Source organism: Mercurialis annua, linkage group LG5, assembly GCF_937616625.2.
Source record: "Mercurialis annua linkage group LG5, ddMerAnnu1.2, whole genome shotgun sequence".
Classification (NCBI taxonomy): domain Eukaryota; kingdom Viridiplantae; phylum Streptophyta; class Magnoliopsida; order Malpighiales; family Euphorbiaceae; genus Mercurialis; species Mercurialis annua.
In genome coordinates this window covers 573,811-596,381 of record NC_065574.1, presented here as the reverse complement: position 1 = coordinate 596,381, position 22,571 = coordinate 573,811, and the positions used below count along the sequence as shown (strand labels likewise).

Genomic DNA, 22,571 nt, shown 5'->3' with positions numbered 1-22,571 from the left:
AATTGTTATACTAATAATAAAATTATTTAATTAGACTTTTTAATAATTAGAGAAATGGATTTTAAGGGCCTCATTTTTAGTGATAAGTTATATTTAAAAAATTAATTAGACTCTTTAGTAATAACTAGTAATAATATATATATATATATATATATATATATATATATATATATATAATTAATTAATTAATTTATATATTTTTAACCGTTTAGGTCCCAATCTATATATTTATCGATATAAAATAGTAAATTACACTATATACATTTTTTGTTTTATTTTTTTATAAAAATACAATTTTTACAAAGAAATGTTATCCTTAGAATTGGAGGGTTTTATATTCCAAAAAGGATTATTTGTGAAAATCCGCAGCAGCTTGAAACTAGAGGGTTTTATGCTTAGAACATGGTGCGAGCGACACTGTGTTCCGCTTTCCCAAATTGCACGAGTTATGGCGTATGTATATCAAGTGGTTTTCACTCTCGCTTATGAGGTGCAACACTGGACCAATGCTTTGAGTATTTTATATTTTTGCAGTGACAATTCTTTCTACGTCTCCAATCTGAGATAAAATTTGTTAATATAACAAATTTGTCAATTATTTGATGTTTTAATTGAAGTTCATGATTTATGTACAGTTAAATTACATGCTACTGTGATGTTAGTTCTCTAATTTTGATCAGTACTTTTCTATCTATGAAATAGTTGAGCTACATCTCGCCGACAAGAGAGATGAGGGCTGTGGGGCGGCTATGGAGGGGGGAATTGGTCCGCAGGTCGCCCCTTGTACATAAATATAAATAAATAACATAATATTATAAATTAGAAAAAGTTGATCAATTGTTATAATAATAATAGAATTATTTAATTAGATTTTTTAATAATTAGAGAAATAGATTTTAAGGGCCTTATTTTTAGCGATAAGTTATATATATATAACTGTTTAGGGTTCAATCTATATATTTATCGATCTAAAATAGTACATTACACTATATACATTTTTTGTTTTATTTTTTATAAAAATACGATTTTTACAAAAAATGTTATGAAAATCTGCTAAAACTCTATTGAGTATTTACTAAAAATCTAGCAACGATCTACTAAAAAATTACCAATAATCTACCAAGAGTGTACTTTTGCAAAAATAAAGTGAAAAGATCATATTTTTGTGAACAAAATAAAATGAGCTTATTTTTACAAATAGTTTGACAAAAATAGATATTTTTATAAAAAAAATACAAAAAATTTCGCATAGGGCTTCGTTTTATCTAAGGTTGGTCCTGCTCATTATAGTTGGAGTTGCGCTTATAATATTTGTCTCGGCCAGTTTTGTTAACCGTATTGAAGTTGTTGAGGCAGAAACAAACATCCTAATCCGCTTGAGAGAATAACTCATAGTGGCCTTTCTTGATATAGAGTCTCGCGAAAATTTGCTTTTGCGAGTAATGGATTCCGTCAGAAAAATTATTATATTCCAAAAAAGATTATTTGTGAAAATCCGCAGCAGCGTGAAACTGGAGGGTTTTATGCTTAGAACATGGTGCGAGCGACACTATGTTCCACTTTCCCAAATTGCACGAGTTATGGCGTATATAGATTAAGTGGTTTGCACTCTCGCTTATGAGGTGCAACACTAGACCGGTGCTTTGAGTATATTATATTTTTGCAATGACAATTCTTTTTACGTCTCCAATCTGAGATAAAATTTGTTAATATAACAAATTTGTCAATTATTTGATGTTTTAATTGAAGTTCATGATTTCTATATAGTTAAATTTCATGCTAATGTGATGTTAGTTCTCTAATTTTGACTACTACTTTGTCTAGCTATGAAATAGTTGAGTTACATCTCGCCGACGAGAGAGATGAGGGTCGTGGGGCGGCTATGGAGGGGGGAATCGGTCCGCAGGTCGCCCCCTATACATAGATATAAATGAATAAATATCCAAAATGGTTATTTACAGGGTTAAAGATTCTGGGAGTTATTAAACTTTCCCTAAATTTCAAAATGGTCACTCAATTTCAAAAAATTACAAAATGGTCACCAAACTTCTATTAAGTGAACCTCCGATGGTCTTTAAATGATTTTCGGCATTAATAATACAATGTGGCCACCGAAAGCTGAGTCACTTCATTATCTTATTTACATGTCATTTTATATCTTTCTAATTTTACACATCATCTATCCCCCAAGAAATCTCTAATTGCAGTAGCTCCTACTCTCGGTTATGTAGTGAAGCACTGGCCCGGTGCTTATTACATTTTATACTATTACAGCGACAGAAATTTCTATGAGGCGGTACCTTCAAATTTGAGGGATTTGAGAGCAGTGCTTTTCTTTGAAAGCAATTCATGGGTAATGGAAAAATTGGCGCTAGGTTCATGGGATAATGAGCAAATTGCAGGACAAATCATCGAGAAGTTGAGATCGAGATTGAATCTGAATTGAGTGACTTCTTTAATCAAACATCTCTAAGATTGGTATGTAACTAACAACAAACGTCCACTTAAAAGCCTAAACTACTAAAGTTCTTTCGAAACATTGTTCATGCCTTATAAATTTGAGATAAAAAAAACTTCAGCAAGGCAAAATTCGACAATTACTTGTTTCAGCAAAGTACAAATATTTGTTAATGTCAAATATAAGCTACTGTTTTGCATAAGTAATCTATATTACAATTCTAAAAGAGAAGCAAAGCACTGTTCAATGAACAGTGCTTTGCTTCTCTTTTAGAAGTGTTTCCCTTTTCTTTACTTTGTCTTAATAAATTAGGTCTTTTTGTAATTTGTGATCATTTAAAAGTCCACGAGTGTCATTGCCTCTACTAGCGGTACAATAATTGAACATGTACATGCAAAGCTTCTCGCAGAAGAAAATTCTTGAAGAAGTTATACTACTCTATTATATAGATTTTCTTGGTTTTTACCATTTAAATGTTCTTAATTTTCTTAGTTTTTATACTATTTAATATTCTTGACTTTCTTGGTTTTTACCGGTGGCAGATCCACTCTTTGAAGGCTGGGGTCCATGGACCCCATCCCTTTTTCAAACAAAATATTCTCCATATATGCAACATGGGAAATAAGAGAATTGCAACTAAAGCAACACTGATTAATCTAAAATGGCAGCACCCAAGTATAACAATTAAAATTTACAAATTGAAATAGTAAAAAAATAGCCAACAATATCATCTTTATATTTTATATTAAAAAGTAAATTACAGTTATAACTAATCAATTTAATTAAAAAAATAGTAAATTATATATATGTTTTATTAAGAGATATTTATTAAATTTTAACAATTTATATTTATTAAATTATATATTTAATAATTTATAATCTAATCTAGGTATATTCAGTAAATTATATTTTTTTTAATGAATTTATTCAGTCAATAATGTTAAAATATCATTAAATTAAATTCATCGACAATTAGATTTAGTGATTTATAAAATTAACCATTGTCTGACAGAACGAATGATAATTATAATTTTTTTTATATATTAATATTATTTAGCTAAATTTATACATTCTGTCATTTAAACTTTTAATATATATGGACCCCACCATACAAATATCCAAGTTCTCCGAGTAGTATTCGCAGGCCAGTTATTCTCTAGATGCACATGATACAGGTGTGAACCGCTCACTCCAGTAACGCAAATGCCAGACATGTTTCCCAGCACTTGTATCAAACTGCAGCTCTCCAGATTCAGATCAAATGCCATAATACTAGCGCTGATACTGTTTTTTTCGTAGCTTTCCCGGCACATAAGGCCTTTGTGTTCAATGGCATTAGTGGGTTTGCGTAACAAAACAGAGCGGGGGATGGTTATTAATGGTGACACCTTCCATAGGTTAGTGCGAGAATCAAAGGTCTCGGCGCTGAAGGAGCTTGTGTATATTCTGAAGGTAGGTGCACTAGTATCGGAACTAGCTGGGCTGACCAGCCTCACCACCTTGAAGTGATGATTAGAACAAACAAGTCCTACTAATGCAAAATGAGTGCAGGTGGGTGGAGGAGGAAGAGTGAGGCATTGCTTGGTAATGGGGTTGCAAACATAGTAAATACGCTCGCAGTCGTGAATTATGGTGCACAATGCTAGGCCATTGCTGCTGGTGCGAAGCCGAATGGTGGCTTCGGGCTGCGGAAGAAAACTCAAGGACAAGGCCGGAGTGTCTTGGGACCACGACTTCCGGCGATCATCGTAAATGGAGTGTCTGAGAGGATAAGTTTTGAAAATTGGTGCGCCATCGTCATACATGAAAAAGTAAAAGGTAGGGTTTGGTGGAGGAGTGGGCTTCGTTCGAAGCAGATATTGAGCCGGAAAACGTGGCTGGGAGATGAGAGACGACCACAACTTGCAAACGCATCTGCAGCTATGGATCAGATTTTGGGGGAAGCTTGTAAAGGATTTCAAGCACAACTTCACTTGGGAGCTCATTCATTGAAAAGTATGGTCTGATATTGCAATGGTATTCTCATATATTATAAACTGATCATTATATATATATACGTGAGTCTAGCGGCGGAACCACGCTGAGACTCGGGTAGGCTAGAGCCAGGGCTGCCGCCGGAAAATCAAAGGTGGACCGGTGGAGGTGGACGGCGAACTGGAGCGGTATTAGCTTATTCCAGTTGTTATAGCCCTGGCTGCGCTGTTCTGTAAATTCCAACGAAGAAGAAAGCTAATTTTTAGGTTAAATTTTAAGGGCCAAACGGGCCTCAAGTGAACTTAAAAAGATAGCTACTTTTGAAAAAAAAGCTTGTGACCTTTTTAAGTCCAAACAATAAGGCCTAGCAGGTCAAACAAATGAAAAACGAAGTCAAAAGTCTTCTATGTCCACTTTCATACTAATTTTCATTTTTGTTAATCTTTTTAATGAGTATCATTTACCAGTAAAATTCAATATGAAAGTATAATTTTTTTCTGCAATTATTTGACCCAAGTTTTCCAGTTCTCAACTTTAATATCTTGTAGGGTTTTATTTTAAAAAATAAAATTAAAATCTTTCATAAATGAATTAATTCTAATAATTTTTTAACATTTTTTTTAAATTAAAACACTTTTGATATTGATTAAATTTGTATTTTTAAATTATTTAAATTGATTTAGTCTTAAAAGAACATTTACTGCATTAGTTGAATGCCATTTTTATCAATAAAATTTATTAACCCCGATTTACATAATAAAACAGAAGACGAAATATTGAGCGATTGTAATATTAATTAAATACAGATGGTTCTAAGTGATAGAAATTAATATAAAAAGCTATCGTAATATTAGCTATTTTTTTAATTCAGATTGTGTTTTTATGTTTATTTTTTACATGTTGTTTAGTCCAGGCTGAAAACAATTTCTGATTCCGCCACTGCGTGAGTCTGAAGAGTTGTACAATGACTCAATAACTCTGCTAACAATATGATAACAACATTGTTATGAGTAACTAATTAAGAGTAATCCTTATCTCTATATGAATCCCATACAAACTAATATTCATAGTTAAACTCTATATTTGTATTCATAACAATGACACAACCAGTAAGAGTGGTACAATTACTAAATCAGTATAATTATAGTAACTAGTGCTCGGAATCACTTCAATTTTTTTATAATTCTAATTTAAAATAAAAAAATTACAAATTGAAAACTAACAAAACTTAAAAGTTTGCGAATTTAAATAAAATTTGTTTTTATTTTAGTTATGCTTTTTTAAATACTAATATCAAAAATTAAATAAGCTTAGAAACATATTTTTTGTGATAAAAATGTATTTTTCGAGTATGCATGACTGCTCCTTCAACCACTATGCTTAACTTAATTGATAACAATGATTGTTGGTAAATGATTCTTCCATATGTGATACCTACACCAAGGTGCGAAACTAATGAAAACTTCTTCACCAAGTAATTTAAGGTACTTATTTGAAGCTTCGTATGCATCTTTTGTGTCAGAATACCGACTATGGATTATCTCAAATCGACCTTTTAACTCTCGTATCGATTATTTAGTTCTTGAGAGGATGGGCCTCTGTGTCCTCAACTGAAATGAGTATTGATATGTCGTGAATGTATTCATTTACATTCTCAAGAAATAGACCACATTCAGTAGAGAACTTCTGAATGTCGATTAAAATTGGTTTCGCCACCTTTACCATTTGTGCAGGATCAAGTGAATCCATAGAATCAGAGATATTGAATAGCACTTGTCCGACAGACTTCAATTTCGACTTCCACAAAACGCTTTGGGTTTGCATTATACCTGAACAATCTTCAAGCTTTTCACAGATAATATCTGAAAGCTCATCTTAAGAACTGGTAATGGGGTTGAAGGAACAGAATTTACCTGATAAACGACATGAGTTGGCAGCAATTACATAACGAAGAAAGTAAACAAACAATGAAACGGAAATTACTTAACTAAATACAGAGTTGTAATGTTAGAATCAGTAATTTAAGAGCTGAACTGAAATACAAAACATCAACAGATTTCACCTTGTGTACTTCTCCCCAAAAGATATTTGCCTCCGTGTGTGATTTATTGAATAAATCAACACCAGCACGTGTTAAATTTTCTTATTGTTTTTAGATAAGGGGTCTGTAACTTCTTAGCCTATTTTATTTCCTATTAGTTAGCTATGAATAAGTCATAGATGTAGTGGTTTGTTAGCTATTTTTTCTCCTTTGTATTTTGCAAGTCTGGTGAAATATGTGTCTATTTAAGGCAATATTCAGTATCAAATAAAGTTATCTTTCACAGGCATCTCTTTCTCTTCTTGTTATTTGTTTAATTATTAAGTACTTTGTTCAACAATCTGGTATCAGAGCAAGGTTGTGAGCTTACGATGGGTGACCTTCAAGTAGTTGGTGGAATCAAGAAGCTTAATAACCAGAATTACAATACATGGTCTACTTGTATGATGTCCTACATGCAAGGCCAAGATCTATGGGAGGTTGTAACTGGAAATGAAGTAAAAAAACCAGAGGTTGAAGATGCGAATGGGATATTACGAAAGTGGAAGATCAAAACGGGCAAAGCAATGTTTGTTTTAAAGACGACAGTTGAAGAGGATGTACTCGAGCATATTCGAGATACAAAAACTCCTAAAGAAGCTTGGGATGTGTTTGCCAAGCTGTTCTCTAAGAAGAACGATACGAAACTCCAACTCTTAGAGAGTGAGCTTATGTCGATGGCACAACGAGACATGACGATTGCACAGTACTTCCATAAAGTGAAGTCGTTATGTCGAGAGATTTCTGAGTTGGATCCAGAAGCCCCTATTGTCGTTACCAGGATAAAGAGGATTATCATTCATGGTTTGAAGCCTGAATTTAGGAGTTTTGTTGCTGCCATTCAAGGATGGCAAAATCAGCCGTCGCTTGTAGAATTCCAAAATTTGCTAGCTGGACAGGAAGCTTTAGCTATGCAAATGGGAGGAGTCTCATTGAAGAGTGAAGAAGAGGCACTCTATGCCAACAAAGGCAGGTGGAATTCTAAGCAACATGTCACAGGTGGTGGTTCCAAAAGGTATGATGACAAGGCAAAGAGTCATGAAGGTAAATCGAGTGTCCATGAAGGAGGCCCTAAGAAATTTGGCTATGGAAGAAAATTTGAAGGGAAGTGCTACAACTGCCAAAAGAAGGGTCATATGGCGAAAGACTGCTGGTCTAAGAAGAAGAGTGTGGAAAGCAATGTTGCAACTTCGAAAGGTGAAGACGAGTGGGCTGATGAAGCGTTGTTTGCTGCAGACGAAGAAGAGACAGCATGTACAACAACAATTAAACAAATTGATTATGAGAATGATTGGATTGTTGACTCAGGTTGCTCAAACCACATGACCGGTGATAAAGAGAAGCTACAGAACATGTCAGAATACAAGGGAAGCCGGGTAGTGGTGACGGCGAACAACTCAAAATTGCCAATCGCTCAAATTGGTAATACAGTAGTCCCTCCTCATTGTAATGATACAAAGCTGCTGCTCCAAAATGTTTATCATGTCCTAGGTATGAAGAAAAATATTCTCTCCGTATCACAATTAACATCTTCTGGTTATTATGTTTTGTTTGGTCCACAAGATGTAAAAGTATACCAGGATCATGTTGAGATCATAGAACAGCCAATCATGAAGGGGCAAAGGTCGAAATTAGTCTATGTGATGTCTGCGGAAACAGCATACGTTGAAAAAGGCGAGGAGGAACGAGACGGCAGATCTATGGCATATGCGACTAAGTCACGTTAGCTATTCCAAGCTAGATGTGATGATGCGAAAGTCAATGCTAAAGGGACTCCCACAACTTGAAGTGAGGTCAGACATTGTATGTGCAGGATGTCAATACGGAAAAGCACACCAGTTGCCGTATGAAGAGTCAAAGTTTAAAGCCGATGAACCACTACAGCTAATTCACTCTGATGTGTTTGGACCAGTTAAACAAGTTTCCATTGGTGGGATGAGGTACATGGTAACTTTCATCGACACTTTCTCGAGGTATGTGTGGGTTTACTTTATGAAAGAAAAATCTGAAACTCTTTCAAAATTTAAAGAGTTCAAGAAAGTGGCTGAAGCAAAAGTTGGTAGAAGTATTTGCTGTTTACGTACAGACAATGGGGGGGAGTACACCTCAGGTGAGTTCTCAGAGTTTCTTTTGAAGTGCAGAATACACCATCAATTTACATGTGCCAACACTCCGCAGCAAAATGGCATAGCCGAAAGGAAGAACAGGCACCTGGCTGAAATTTGCCGAAGCATGCTTCATGCAAAGAATGTTCCAGGCAGATTTTGGGCAGAAGCAATGACAACCGCAACATTTGTGATCAACCGACTTCCTCAACAAAGGTTATGTTTTCTGTCACCTTTTGAAAAAATATGGAACATAAAGCCTGCCGTTGGTCATTTTCGAGTCTTTGGATGTATATGCTATGTATTTATACCTGATCACTTACGTAGCAAGATGGGGAAAAAAGGCTGTCAGATGTGTTTTTGTAGGATATGACAGTCAAAGGAAGGGATGGCGTTGTTGCGATCCAGCAACTGGAAAATGCTACACATCTCGGAATGTAGTGTTTGATGAAGCTTCTTCATGGTGGCCTTCAAATAAAGAGACATCTTCAGATTCAGATGTCTTTACTGATTTGCTGCAAAATTCTCAAATTCAATTGAGATCAAATGAACTAAAGATGTAGATCAAGATGGTGAAATCAATGAAAGAGCAGACCAAAGTCCTTGGCAAACCGGTGTCCGTCAACAACTAAGCGAAGAAGAAGACATTGCTGAAGCAGAAACGCAGATTGCGCCTAGAAGATCGACGAGGATCAGAAAGCCAAATGCTAGATATGCAAATGCTGCTATAGTAGAAGCAGATGCAACGGAACCGGAGACATTTGAGGAAGCGTGTCAAAATCATGAATGGAATAAAGCTATGGAGGAGGAAATTTCAGCGTTAGAGAAAAATCAAACCTGGGAGCTTGTACCAAAGCCAAGAGATGTGAAGCCTATCTCCTGCAAATGGGTGTACAAGATAAAGCATCGCACTGATGGGTCAATAGAGAGACACAAAGCTCGTTTGGTGGCTCGAGGGTTCTCTCAACAATATGGACTAGACTATGATGAAACATTTAGTCCAGTTGCAAAACTTACTACTGTACGAGTCCTACTAGCACTCGCAGCTAGTAAAAGTTGGAACTTGTGGCAGCTCGATGTGAAGAATGCATTTTTGCATGGGGAGTTAGACCGAGATATCTATATGAATCAGCCAATGGGGTTTCAGAGTAAAGATTATCCTGAGCATGTGTGTAAACTTCGGAAGGCACTCTGTGGGCTGAAACAAGCACCACGAGCATGGTATGGTAAAATTGCTGAATTTTTAACTTATATTGGTTATTTGGTGACATCTGCAGATTCGAGCTTGTTTGTCAAAGCTGAAGGAGTGAAGCTAGCGATTGTTCTACTATATGTAGATGATTTAGTTGTCACAGGAGATTATGAAGAAGAAATTCTGCAAACCAAAGAGAATTTTTCAATTCGGTTTCAAATGAAAGAACTTGGACAGCTCAAGCATTTCCTTGGTCTGGAGATTGATCATACACATGAAGGAATATATCTCAAGCAACAGAAATATTCCAAAGATTTATTGAAGAAGTTTGGAATGCTGAAATGCGATCCAATCACGACACCAATGGAGCCAAATGTAAAATTATGTGCTCATGAAGGGAAAGATTTGGAAGATGCTACAATGTACCGGCAGTTGGTAGGTAGTCTTATCTATTTAACTTTGACGAGGCCGGATATTTCTGTTGTCGTTGGTTTGATAAGTCGCTACATGCAAAATCCAAAGAAAACCCATTTGGAAGCAGCTCGACGAATCTTGAGATATGTAAAGAGTACACTTGGCTATGGTATTATGTACAAGAAAGGTGGAGATTGCAAGTTAGTTGGCTACTGTGATGCCGATTATGCAGGTGACCATGATACTCGGCGTTCAACTACTGGATATGTTTTCATGCTTGGGTCTGGAGCAATTTCTTGGTGTAGCAAACGACAACCGACAGTGTCTTTGTCTACAATCGAAGCAGAATACCGAGCAGCAGCGATGGCAGCTCAAGAAAGCACTTGGCTTGTGTTATTATTGAAGGACTTGCATCAATCAATAGAGTATGACATTCATTTGTATTGCGACAACCTGTCAGCCATACGATTAGCAGAAAATCCAGTTTTTCACGCAAGAACTAAACATGTGGAGGTACATTATCATTTTTATTAGGGAGAAGGTCTTGCAAGAAGAAATTAAGTTGGAGCATGTTGGAACAGAAAGGCAAGTTGCAGATTTGTTTACAAAAGGCTTGGGCAGCAATAAGCTTGAAGGTTTCTGCTATCAACTTGGCATGGTGAAAAGACCAGAAGCTGATGTTGAGGGGGAGTATTGAATAAATCAACACCAGCACGTGTTAAATTTTCTTATTGTTTTTAGATAAGGGGTCTGTAACTTCTTGGCCTATTTTATTTCCTATTAGTTAGCTATGAATAAGTCATAGATGTAGTGGTTTGTTAGCTATTTTTTCTCCTTTGTATTCTGCAAGTCTGGTGAAATATGTGTCTATTTAAGGCAATATTCAGTATCAAATAAAGTTATCTTTCACAGGCATCTCTTTCTCTTCTTGTTATTTGTTTAATTATTAAGTACTTTGTTCAACATGATTGATTCATTACTTGGAATTTATTAACATCCGATGGTTCCTCCTCTTGCATGACTAGGTCCATTTTGGGGATTTCCACTCGATCCAAAGGTTTACGAATTGATACCTTAATCTCAAAACCCATTTCTATCTTGTTCATGTCACTATATGCAACATCAGAAGAGTACTCTGTTCTTTCACACCCATTTCTTCTCTTCATAGTATTTACTTGCCCACCCGAAAAACTCACATTTTCCAAAATCCTGCTTCAAAGTCAATTTCTTTATTAGAATCGAGGCAAGTAAAAGAAATACAAAAAGAGTTGTTTATTCTAATTTATCAGAACACCATGGGATAATCTCAGAAACTAAAAGAAATCCTCTATTTTAGGCCAACTGCAAAAGATCATAGCATAAGTTTGCATTTTGCCATGCATATGCAATTCCTCGATAGAAGTTTCACATGTTTTCAATCTTGCAGAGACAAACAAACAACCCAGCTGAATGCGTGTGCAAGCCAACAACAACAGAAACTCAAGATCACGAATCAATACGAAACTTAAAGTTCCAGAAGATCTAACTCTGCAGGAAATTACTTATATCTATGCTCATCAAACTTGTACAACCAAGCATAGCAGCCACAGAAAGAAACAACATGACTTACTGCAGTCATTGAGTTCACTTTCTAACCCTTTTTTATGGGATGCCCGAAAACATTCCCTCGAGTTCTTCCAAGTTCTCGAACAAAATTCCAAAAGTCTAGCCCAACAACAGACTTCTAGAGCCTCCCACTTAATTACAGATTGTAACCACTAACCCCAGAGAGTTAATCCGTGCAAAATTACGGAATTCGACCAGTAATCAACCCGTATTTCTCTGATGGAAACCACAATGCATTATGAAATAGTTACATGCAAAATCAATTTAATTAACACAAATTACCCTGTATCATCTAACACACAAAATGATCACAAGAAAAGAGAATTATAATCATCCAGATTGAACAGAAAGTACACTACAAATCCCAGCACCACAGCTACACTTCGGAGCTTTAACAAAAATGCTACTGAACTCATCAAACCGCTGGAAAAAATGATTCTTACCCTAAAATCACACACAAAAACAACAACATTTTAAGACAGTAATCATAAAAATAACACTTATAACTAAGAGCATCTCCACTCTAGTGCCAAAAATCCTCATAATGCTATAATTTAGTATTTAGTATAAAAAACACATCTCCATTGCACTTCTATTTCATGTGCTAAATTTAGCACATGCTAAACTTTGTGCCAAATTTGTTAGAAAGTTTAGCATATGTCAAATTTTATTATATCTAAATTATTTACAGATTTGCCATCAATAATGATAATCACTTATAAAATTATAAGTTTATCATTTAGTTTAGCATTTTGCAATGGAGAGAATTTTAATAATATGTGCTATATATAGCAGTTTATTTTATTTTGTGCTAAAAATAACATAAAAAATGAGTGAAGGTTCAATTTACCCCCTGAATTTGGCACGAAGTATCAAATAAGTCCAACCTCGCAAAACCGGATCAATTCACCCCACAACTATGCAAAACCGGATCGGTTTCACCATTTTGACCAAAAAAGAGAGTGGAATAGCCTAATTTTAAAAATTAACCCTAATTAAGACATTAGTTAATCTTTTTTAATTTAAAATCTAATCAACACAAAATTGAGGGCTATTTCTATCCTTTTCTCTAATTAGAGTTAATTATTCTCATTATTAATTTAATTTTTCTAATTAGCAACTAATCCTAATTATTTAATCCTAATCTTCTTCTTTCACAATCAACCTCCGGCAACTCCACCACCGCCGACCAAAAATTCCGGCTATTCCCCCACCACGTTTCCAAAACAGACCCGATGTCTGTTACATCGAGGCGGAAGCCTTCTCCTTTTCCAAGGAAAGGCAGACCCAGATGGGTCTGCCTTTCACCGGAAAAGGCAGACCCACCTGGGTCTGCTGTTTACGACGCAGACCCAGATGGGTCTGCCTTTCACCGGAAAAGGCAGACCCATCTGGGTCTGCTGTTTACGAGGCAGACCCAGATGGGTCTGCCTTTCACCGGAGAAGGCAGACCCAGGTCTGCCTTCTCCGGTGAAGGAGAAGGCAGACCCATCTGGGTCTGCAGTTTCAAAGCAGACCCATCTGGGTCTGCTTCGTAAACAGCAGACCCATCTGAGTCTGCTTTCTCCAGTGAAGGAGAAGGCAGACCCAGATGGGTCTGCTTGTTTACTGCCGTCTCCGGAGGCGATGGTCTGCCGCCTCCGGAGACGAGGAGGTTGCCGGAAAAAATAGAGGGTTAAAATTACAAACGGTTCCTATATTTTTATTAAAAATTAGTGTAATTTTTAAACTTTTGAAATCATAAAGAAAATAATAGGTTTTAAAAAATAATTAAATGTGAATTTTGTAAATAAAATAAATATTAAGGACTATTTTAGTCTTTTAACCATTTAAAACCACCAAAAACCATCAAAAACCGGAGAGTGTATTCACTCTCTAGGGTGAGAGTGGGGAAGGGGGTATTTGATACGTTTTTGCATAGTTCTGGGTTGATTTGATCCACTTTTGCGAGGTTGGGCTTATTTGATACTTCGTGTCAAGTTCAGGGGTTTTTTTGAACCTTCACTCCATAAAAAATACAATATGCAATGGAGATGCTAAGTAACAACAATTTAACATGTACAAATAGGAAACAATACCGGCTCTGGACCGGATTTAACCGGGCCGGTTAACAGACTGACCCAAACCCCTAGGTTTATGAATACACCAGTTCACGAAAATAATAATAATAATAAGCCAATGAAAATTTACTATATTAAAATACTAATAATTATTTATTCATTTTTTATTACTTAAATAACAAAGTGTTAGTAACCTGTGGAAGCAAAAAGTTAAAATATTGAAAAAATATAGTATTAGAATTTAGACTGAACTGAATAAAGAAGTAATCTTTGACGATATCTAAGAGAAAGATTTTGTTGAAATTAGTCAATTACATTCAAATTAAATTATCAAGGACAAATTCCTTTTTCAGATTTCTGTTCACTTGCATACCCTTTTGCAGACATTTCTTTTCAAACAACAGCGAGTCTTCAATTTTTCAACAGTAGAGCAGATGGAAAATTATCATGAATGAACTGAAATAAATTTCCAATCAGAAGAAGAAATAAAGTTCAAATCTTTGCTTCACTCACCACAAAATATGACAGAAAATCTCAAGGAATTTTCAAACTCAACCCCACAAAAAATGCTCAACGATGAATGTTTCAAGTGCAAAAGAAAAGGCCACTGGGCCAACGAATGCCCCAACAAATCCCCCAAGAAATCAGCCGCATCAAGTCCTAAAAACTCAACGAATTCTATCCCTGCAACACCAGTTCGATGCCCTTGGTGCTTTCGTTTGTGTCGCCTGAAAACATCTCAGACAGAGAAGAATCCTGATCGAGACTATTATGCTTGTCCTGTTCCGGTTGGTTTTGCTAACTATGCTTGTTAAATTTATGCTAAGTGTTATTTTCATGATTGCTGTCTTAGAATGTTGTTTTTGTGTGTGTGGTTTTAGGGTAAGAATCATTTTTTTCAGTGGTTTGATGAGTTCAGTAGCATTGTTGCTAAAGCTCCCAAGTGTAGGTGTGGTGCTGGGATTTGTAGTGTGAGTAAAATATTTACTGGCGTATACGCTGAGAGGTGGTATTATGCTTGCCGGCTTAAAAAGGTTTCTTCTTTCTACTTTCTGTTATTATAGTTATGTTTTTTTGTGATCATTTTGTGTCTTAGATGATAAAGGGTAATTGTGATGAATGGAATTGATTTTGCATGCGATTATTTCTTTATGCTATATTCGCATGGCATAACTCTGGGGTTAGTGGTTACAGTCTGTAATTAAGTGGGAGGCTCTAGCGGTGAGTTGTTAGTTCGAGTAGTTCGAAGAACTTGAGGGGATGTTTTCGGGCATCCCGTAAAAAAGGGTTAGAAAATGAACTCAATGACTAGTAAGTCATGTTGTTTCTTTCTGTAGCTGCTATTATTGGTTGTATAAGTTTGATGACTATAGATATAAGTAATTTGCTGCAGATTTAGATCTTCTGGAACTTTAAGTTTCGTATAGATTCGTGATCTTGAGTTCTTTTGTCGTTGGCTTGCACTCGCATTGAGCTAGGCTGTTTGTTTGTCTCTACAAGATTGAGAACATGTGATACTTCTATTGAGGAATTGCATAAGCAAGGCTAAATACAAACTTCTGCTATGATTATTTGCAATTGGCCTGAAATGGATGAATTCTTTTAGTTTCTGAGATCAGATTTTAGCTTCCTATGGTGTTTTGATATATTGGAATAACAAGTCTTTCTGTATTTTTTTTACTTGCCTTGATTCAAAAAATTAATCTTTAGGTTTTTGTGTTTGTCACGATTCTAAAAAAAACTCGACTTTGAAGCAGGATTTTGGAAAATGTGAGTTTTTCGGGTGGGCAGATCCTGAAGTAAATACTATGATGAGAAGAAATGGGTCTGAAAGCAAAGAGCATTCTTCTCTTCAATCAAGAACATATATTGCAAATAGTGACATGAACAAGATAGAAATGAGTTTTGAGATAAATGTAGCTGAAAAATTTGCAAATATATCATTTCGTAAACCTTCGGATCGATTCGAAATCCCCAAAGTGGACCTAGTGATGCAAAAGGAGGAATCCTCGGATGTTAATAAATTCCAAGTAATGAATCAATCAATCAGTCCTTCACCAGAAGGATTATGGAGGCGAGTTTCTGTTGGGGAGAAGCACACTAATGAAGGTGAAATCTGTTGATGTTTTGTAATATCAATTCAGCTGTTAAATTACTTATTCTAGCATTACAGCTCTGTAATTAGTTAAGTAATTTATGTTTCGTTGTTTGTTTATTTTCTTCCTTATATTATTGCTGCTAACTCATGTGTTTATCAGGTAAATTCTGTTCCTTCAACCCCCTTGCCAGTTCTCAAGATTCAGGTATTGTCTGTGCAAAGATTGAAGATTGTTCAGGTCTAATGCAAACCCAAAGCGTTTCGTGGAAGTCGAAATTGAAGACAGTCGGACGTGCGCTATTCAGTATCTTCGATTCTATGAATCCACTTGATCCTGCACATATGGTAAAGGTGGCGGAACCAATTTTAATCGACATTCAGAAGTTCTCTATTGAATGTGGTCCATTTGTCAAGAATGTAAATGAATACATTCGCAACGTATCGATACTCATTTCAGTCGAGGAGTCTATGCGCAGAGGCCCATCCTCTCAAGAACTAAATAATCGATATGAGAGTGAAAAAGTAGAGTTTGAGGAAATCTTTTGCCGGTATTCTGACGCAAAAGAGGCGCACGGAGTTTCAGATAAGTACCTCAAATTACTCGGTGATGAAGTTTCAGGATTAAAAGGCGTAGATATTGAAGTTGAGGAAGAGTTTGCTGTTTGTGAGACGGAAACAAAATTGCTAGAAGCTCGTGTTAATGAAGCGTTTGAGGATGTGTTCGAGTCAAAGGTGCATATGCAGATTATGTCTTATGAAATAGCACAAGCTGCAAAACTCGAACAGCAGCGTGAGTGGGTGTGGCGCGACGCGATGGCTGCATTGGAGAAGGCGCGACTCTGGCTGGAACTACTATAATATTAAATAAGCTTAAAATGATTGTATAATAATTATGTAAATTATGATGTATGTTCAGTAAATTATGTTCCAACTTTAAGTCTGAGTATGGTATAATTCAAAATTAACTTGTCAAGCTAAGCTACTTAGGAAACTAAGTTAGTACTTTCTTTAAGCTAATTTCTTATGAATTCCTCTGGTAAGAGTTTTAATTTTAAATTATGAACGGGCGAGAATTTTCATAGGCAAACTGAACAGTTTATGAGCCGAGCTCTTAACATGAAAATAAGCGAGTTTGAACCAAGCTTGTTTACGTAACTCGAAGTCGGTTAATGAACTTGGTTCACTAAACATCTAAACGAACAAACACAAACTTGAATACTCCGCCCAAAACTCGTAAGAATATGAACCTAACATGAACATCTCATTCTTATAACAAGCTAAACATAAATGTCTCAAAACTCATCGACTCGGTTTATTTATAGCCCTATGCCAGGTGAAGACCTATAACATTTGAACCGGTCATGAATAAGGGTGAGCAATAAATAATTCTGATTTGATTATTGTTAATCGAATAAGCTGAATATTGTTAATCGGAGTACTATTTTTTTATATTTTATCGTGTCATCAAATTAATTGATAAATTCGATAATTTGATTAATTTATTAATTTGAGCGGTTTGATTACAGAAATTAAATAAATTTATTAACTATATAAACCGACTTTTTGCTCAAAACTTAGTAACTCCATTTAAAAGATTCTGCACAAGGCCTTTTTAAAAGAGAACATGAATGAATGTAAGAACAGATGCTTACCAAAAACATTTAATTTCATTTTCATTTTAATTCGATAAATTTATTTTTTAAAAATGTAAAAAAAAAAAAAAAATTGTCTCCTTTTTGTGTGCTTCACAGTGTCCATTCGATTAGAATCACAATTATTTTCATTAATAATCATAAAATAAAAGAAACGAAAATAAATAAAAGAAAAAAGTATTTTTCCTTTTCTTTTTAATTTTGTGGGATGGGCACCTTCTCGCACCCCGATGTAACCGGCGATCATCCTGCTGCTTCTCTGCTCCGGCGATTATTTCCCTTTTCCTTAACGCCGTGCACGGTGGGCGATTGACTTTTTTTCAGTTTAACGTTTGGTAAATCATCCTTTGTATTTTTTGACATTTTCTTCAGTCTTTTTCCTTGTTGAATTCTAAATCAAATCAGTCAAAAGATTTGATTTTGCAGACTTGGGTACTTTTTAATTCAGAATTTGGAATGTGGGTTCTAATCAGATTTCTTAAGTAGGTAAAAAAAAAAAATTGGATCATAGCCAAAAATTAGATAGTTAAATTTGGCAAGTTTTCTTTAATTGGGAGGTTTGTTTAGCTCTTGATGAAAATGAGTGATGATAAAAAATCTAGTAATGGGAAGGAGCCAAGATTGAGTCCTTGTAACCCTAACCCAGTTGAGCAAGCAAAGCAAGTGACAATGGACCATGTTTTATTGGCTCTTGGAGAGACTAAAGAGGAGAGAGAGCAGAGGATTAGAAGTCTTTTCATTTATTTTGATAATGTAAATTCCGGGTTTATTAATTATAACCAGATTCAGAAAGGTCTTTCTTCGCTTCAAATACCTTCGGATTATAAGTATGCCAAGGATTTGTTGAATGTTTGCGACGCCAATCAAGATGGGCGGGTTGATTACGCCGAGTTTAAGCGTTATATGGATGATAAGGAGCTTGAATTGTACCGCATTTTTCAAGCTATTGATGTTGAACATAATGGCTGCATTTTGCCTGAGGAGCTATATGACGCACTTCTTAGGGCAGGTAAAATTGCTTTATTCTGTTCATTTTACGTGTAATTGCACTATGATTTGCTGTGCTATCTTTTCTGTAGTTTATAGGATCAAGCAGCTGTCTATCATTGTTAGTGACTTATGTTTTCTCATAATATTGTCAAATGCATTTTTGAGGTGAATTAGAGAAATGGATTTTTGAGATTAATTGCTCACCGTTGCCATTTAGTTTCAAAAGTTCAACGTTTTACGCCCACTCAGTCACTGGCAGAGGCATATGAATGTTGTGAACCTGGAAAACCAGATGTACCGGAGATTAGACATGAATATAGTAGTTTCAACTTCTTAACTGCACTTACCACTTAGCAATTAAACCCTGGTTATCTTTACGTGGTTTTGGACACGGTATGTCATGCTCCTCTGAGAAAAATATGAAAAAAGTTGTGGGAAATTTGTTTGTTCTCTAGTCAGCACATAAATCAAACTGACATTTGTAAAGGACTTCGATTAATTTGTAATACCTAATCATTTTTGTTGTCTGGCTGGATGCACAAACCACATGCTGCATTACTTTAGCTCTTTCATCACTTCTCTGGGTGGATTTTCACTTTCTCAATCTTCTTAGTGCTTACATTTTCTGTAGTTTTATGTTATGGAATAAGCCTCTTACTGAATTATGTTGGTATCTTTTTTTCCTCTATATTTGTTTTGGTTCGAAGAATTTGAAAAATTAGGGATATTGTTATGCAAGTACATCCTATAAGCCACTCCAGTCTTTGTTTTGTAGGGATTGAAATTGATGATGTGGAGCTTGCACGCTTCGTTGAGGAAGTTGATAAGGATAACAATGGTGTAATTACATTTGAGGAATGGAGAGACTTTCTTTTGCTATACCCACATGAGGCTACTATGGAGAATATTTATCATTTTTATGAAAGGGTATGCCTGGTTGATATCGGAGAGCAGGCTGTTGTCCCTGCTGGCATCAGTAGGCACATCCATGCATACAGATATCTAATTGCAGGAGGAGTTGCAGGAGCAACGTCTCGTACTGCAACTGCACCACTTGATCGGTTAAAAGTCGTTTTGCAAGTTCAAACAACACGTGCTCGTGTAGTGCCAGCAGTAAAGGCTATATGGAAAGAAGGAGGTGCGTTAGGATTCTTCAGAGGCAATGGATTAAATGTCTTGAAAGTGGCACCAGAAAGTGCTATCAGATTTTATACTTATGAAATGCTGAAAGATGTCATAGTTAAAGCTAAAGGAGGAGGAGGAGATAAGGCTAATATTGGTACTGCGGGGCGTCTTTTTGCTGGAGGTGTCGCTGGTGCTATTGCACAAACTACCATTTACCCAATGGATCTTGTTAAAACTCGACTACAAACCTATTCCTGTGAAAGTGGAAAAATTCCTAATGTTGGTGCTATGTCAAGGGACATATGGGTTCGGGAAGGACCCCGGGCATTTTACCGGGGCCTTATTCCATCACTTCTCGGAATCGTTCCTTATGCAGGCATCGATCTTGCTGCATATGAAACTTTTAAAGATATGTCCAAAAAGTACATTCTTCTTGATAGCGGTATTGCCCTTTCTAATTTCTTATTCATCGGCAGCTTTCCTTTTCAATGCGCGTTAATCTCAGTTGTATGTTGAAACTGCTAATTGTCTTTGCAGAACCCGGTCCACTTGTGCAATTAGGATGTGGGACTCTCTCCGGAACTCTCGGAGCAACTTGTGTATACCCGTTGCAAGTTGTCAGAACAAGGTAATACATGATAGAATTTTCTAAGTTTAACTATTTGTGGGCCCATGTTAGATGGGCTAATTCTGTTTGTGGTACACAGAATGCAAGCTCAGCGACCGGACACGGGCACAGCCTACAAGGGAATGTCTGATGCGTTTAGGAGAACATTTGCACATGAAGGGATTAGGGGATTCTACAAAGGGATATTTCCTAATATGCTCAAAGTAGTTCCATCTGCCAGCATTACTTACATGGTTTATGAGGCCATGAAAAAGAGTTTGGATTTGGAGTAATTAAACTACGGAACTGTATCAAGTTCCTATTGCAATTGACATGGCTAACTGTCTGTATGAAGGCTGGTTCGGTGACGATGATGACGAGAAATGGCAAGAGTAAGTTTACTGATCGAGTAGATTATTTAGATTGTTTCAAATTGTATTGCATAAAGACTTGCATCAAACATCCCCCAAAAAAAAAAAAAAGACTTGCATCAAACTAGTACATTGAAGCTATGTTAGCACGGAAACTTGACATCTACGTTTCGGCTTTTCATTTTTATTTTCGTAAGCGTTTCTGAAACTTTAAAACTCTATATTTATAATGTTTTCTTATAAAAATTATTGTTTTGCTGTTTTCCACTTCTGCGTTTCCGTGCTACATAGTATAGTATTGAAGAGCATCATTCTTGGTGACTTGAGGCTTATGCATTCTTATAATTGTTGTATGATAGCAAAGCAAACAGGATAAATAAATTCAGAATCAGATTTTGTATTCATTTAGGGGCAAATTTATGTAAGTAATAAATGTAGTGACATGCATATCATATTTATTTAATTTTTTGTATTTTGATAGCTGTTATTTGAAGAAAAAGAGAGGTAAAGAGCTTCTTTTGAAAAGTGGGTTCAATTAAGACATATAAATGGATGATTTTTCTTTTGAAAATATAGTTGAAAGAAATAGATAATAAATAATTGATTTCTTTTTTAAAAAACGGGCTTTATAAAAAAAAGTAAATCAATTAATTTAAAATAACTCCAAAATAATTTTTTGTTTGATTATAGTTAATCCTATATCTAATAGTATAAGTCATTGTATGTCCACTTTGGACTCGGGTACTTTTTATATTTATTGTTAACCATTTATTTATGCTTTTTATATCTATCAAAAGATTTGACTTCTCAACCTATGAAGTTTTTCATTTTGTTCAAAAAAGAATAAATTTAGTATTAACTTATAACTATATTTTGACTAAATTAACTAAAATAATTAAATCTTTTAAAGATTGAGGCTGAAGAAAATTATAAATGTATTTTCAGTTAAATTACTATTATTTTAAAAATTTAATTTTACATTTAATAATAAAACTATGACTATAACTATCGCTAATGTTAATTATTGAAAGATTTTAATGAGATTTAAATACTATACTAATAATATAAATTAATAATTATTTCTAAACTTAATTTAATTGATAATTAATGAAATTAAAATCATACTAATATCAAAATTAAAAAAACTGTTAGAAAAAGTTATACTCCCTCCGTCCCAATAGAGTTGTCTACTTTGCATTTTTCACACAGTTATTGTTTATGGATTTTATAAAATTTTCTTTACTTTTCTTGTTATACCCCTATTTAATATAGGATCCATTTGCAATTTACTTTCAATTTACTCATTAGTAGATTTTAAATGGGGGTATAGAAAAATTGAGTGTAAATGTTAATTACTTTTTGAAAGTGAACAAGAGTTTTGAGACGAAAAAATTTCTTAAAGGTGACCACTTTATTAGGACGAAGGGGTATAATATTATAAGATTAAATTTATAACATGAGTTAATTAATAACATACCAAATAAATATATATATATATATATAAGAATTTTGATAATAATCTTATAAAAAGTTAAAAATATTGTGTGTGTAAATTCATGGCAATCGTATCCTTGCCAAATGGCACATTTCCAATTGATTGTTTTGTGGTGAGGCTAAGATAACAAGTGTTAAAGCGATGACATGTCATCATAATCATCAACGGGGCCCACTATCACCACGTGTTTTGAATACTCGACCAACATTTTTGTTTTTCATAAATATGAAATAAATAAAATATGAATTATGAGTCTTTGTTTTTTGTTTTATTGTTTTATTTAAGACAGGACTAGACTAGACTAGTGATAAAATTAGTGGAAAATAAAAGGCCAAGTCTTCCGGA

General features: G+C 35.0%; 2 protein-coding genes across 5 annotated transcripts; both read left to right on the top strand.

Annotated features, from left to right (window-relative positions):
- The first annotated feature begins 14,144 nt into the window (after positions 1-14,144).
- On the top strand, positions 14,145-16,964 carry LOC126683435 (uncharacterized). 4 transcript variants are annotated; one of them, XM_050379325.2, is made up of 4 exons: positions 14,145-14,676; positions 14,770-14,922; positions 15,643-15,997; positions 16,147-16,964. In XM_050379325.2, exons 1-4 carry the CDS (start codon positions 14,410-14,412, stop codon positions 16,842-16,844), a joined length of 1,473 nt encoding a protein of 490 aa, XP_050235282.1. In that variant the 5' UTR covers positions 14,145-14,409; the 3' UTR covers positions 16,845-16,964. The 4 variants fall into 4 exon arrangements, with proteins under 4 accessions (XP_050235282.1, XP_050235283.1, XP_050235285.1 ...); XM_050379326.2 differs by having other exon boundaries at positions 14,146-14,676; positions 15,646-15,997; XM_050379328.2 differs by lacking the exon at positions 14,770-14,922 and having other exon boundaries at positions 14,146-14,676; positions 15,646-15,997.
- An 818-nt stretch (positions 16,965-17,782) lies between these two features.
- On the top strand, positions 17,783-21,211 carry LOC126682256 (calcium-dependent mitochondrial ATP-magnesium/phosphate carrier protein 3-like). Its single transcript, XM_050377862.2, has 4 exons — positions 17,783-18,647; positions 19,404-20,195; positions 20,291-20,381; positions 20,461-21,211. The coding sequence occupies exons 1-4, from the start codon at positions 18,212-18,214 to the stop codon at positions 20,651-20,653; spliced, it is 1,512 nt and encodes a 503-aa protein (XP_050233819.1). The 5' UTR covers positions 17,783-18,211; the 3' UTR covers positions 20,654-21,211.
- Positions 21,212-22,571: the final 1,360 nt, after the last annotated feature.

What these genes read in the sequence shown, in the direction of transcription:
- LOC126682256 (XM_050377862.2), top strand. Translation starts at nt 18,212, where the DNA reads ATGAAAATGAGTGATGATAAAAAATCTAGTAATGGGAAGGAGCCAAGA. An exon ending in TGACGCACTTCTTAGGGCAG is followed by an intron (nt 18,648 to 19,403) that starts GTAAAATTGCTT and finishes TTTGTTTTGTAG; the next exon opens with GGATTGAAATTGATGATGTG. An exon ending in TTGCAAGTTGTCAGAACAAG is followed by an intron (nt 20,382 to 20,460) that starts GTAATACATGAT and finishes TGTGGTACACAG; the next exon opens with AATGCAAGCTCAGCGACCGG.
- LOC126683435 (XM_050379325.2), top strand. Translation starts at nt 14,410, where the DNA reads ATGACAGAAAATCTCAAGGAATTTTCAAACTCAACCCCACAAAAAATG. An exon ending in ATTATGCTTGTCCTGTTCCG is followed by an intron (nt 14,677 to 14,769) that starts GTTGGTTTTGCT and finishes GTGTGGTTTTAG; the next exon opens with GGTAAGAATCATTTTTTTCA. An exon ending in GGAGAAGCACACTAATGAAG is followed by an intron (nt 15,998 to 16,146) that starts GTGAAATCTGTT and finishes TGTGTTTATCAG; the next exon opens with GTAAATTCTGTTCCTTCAAC.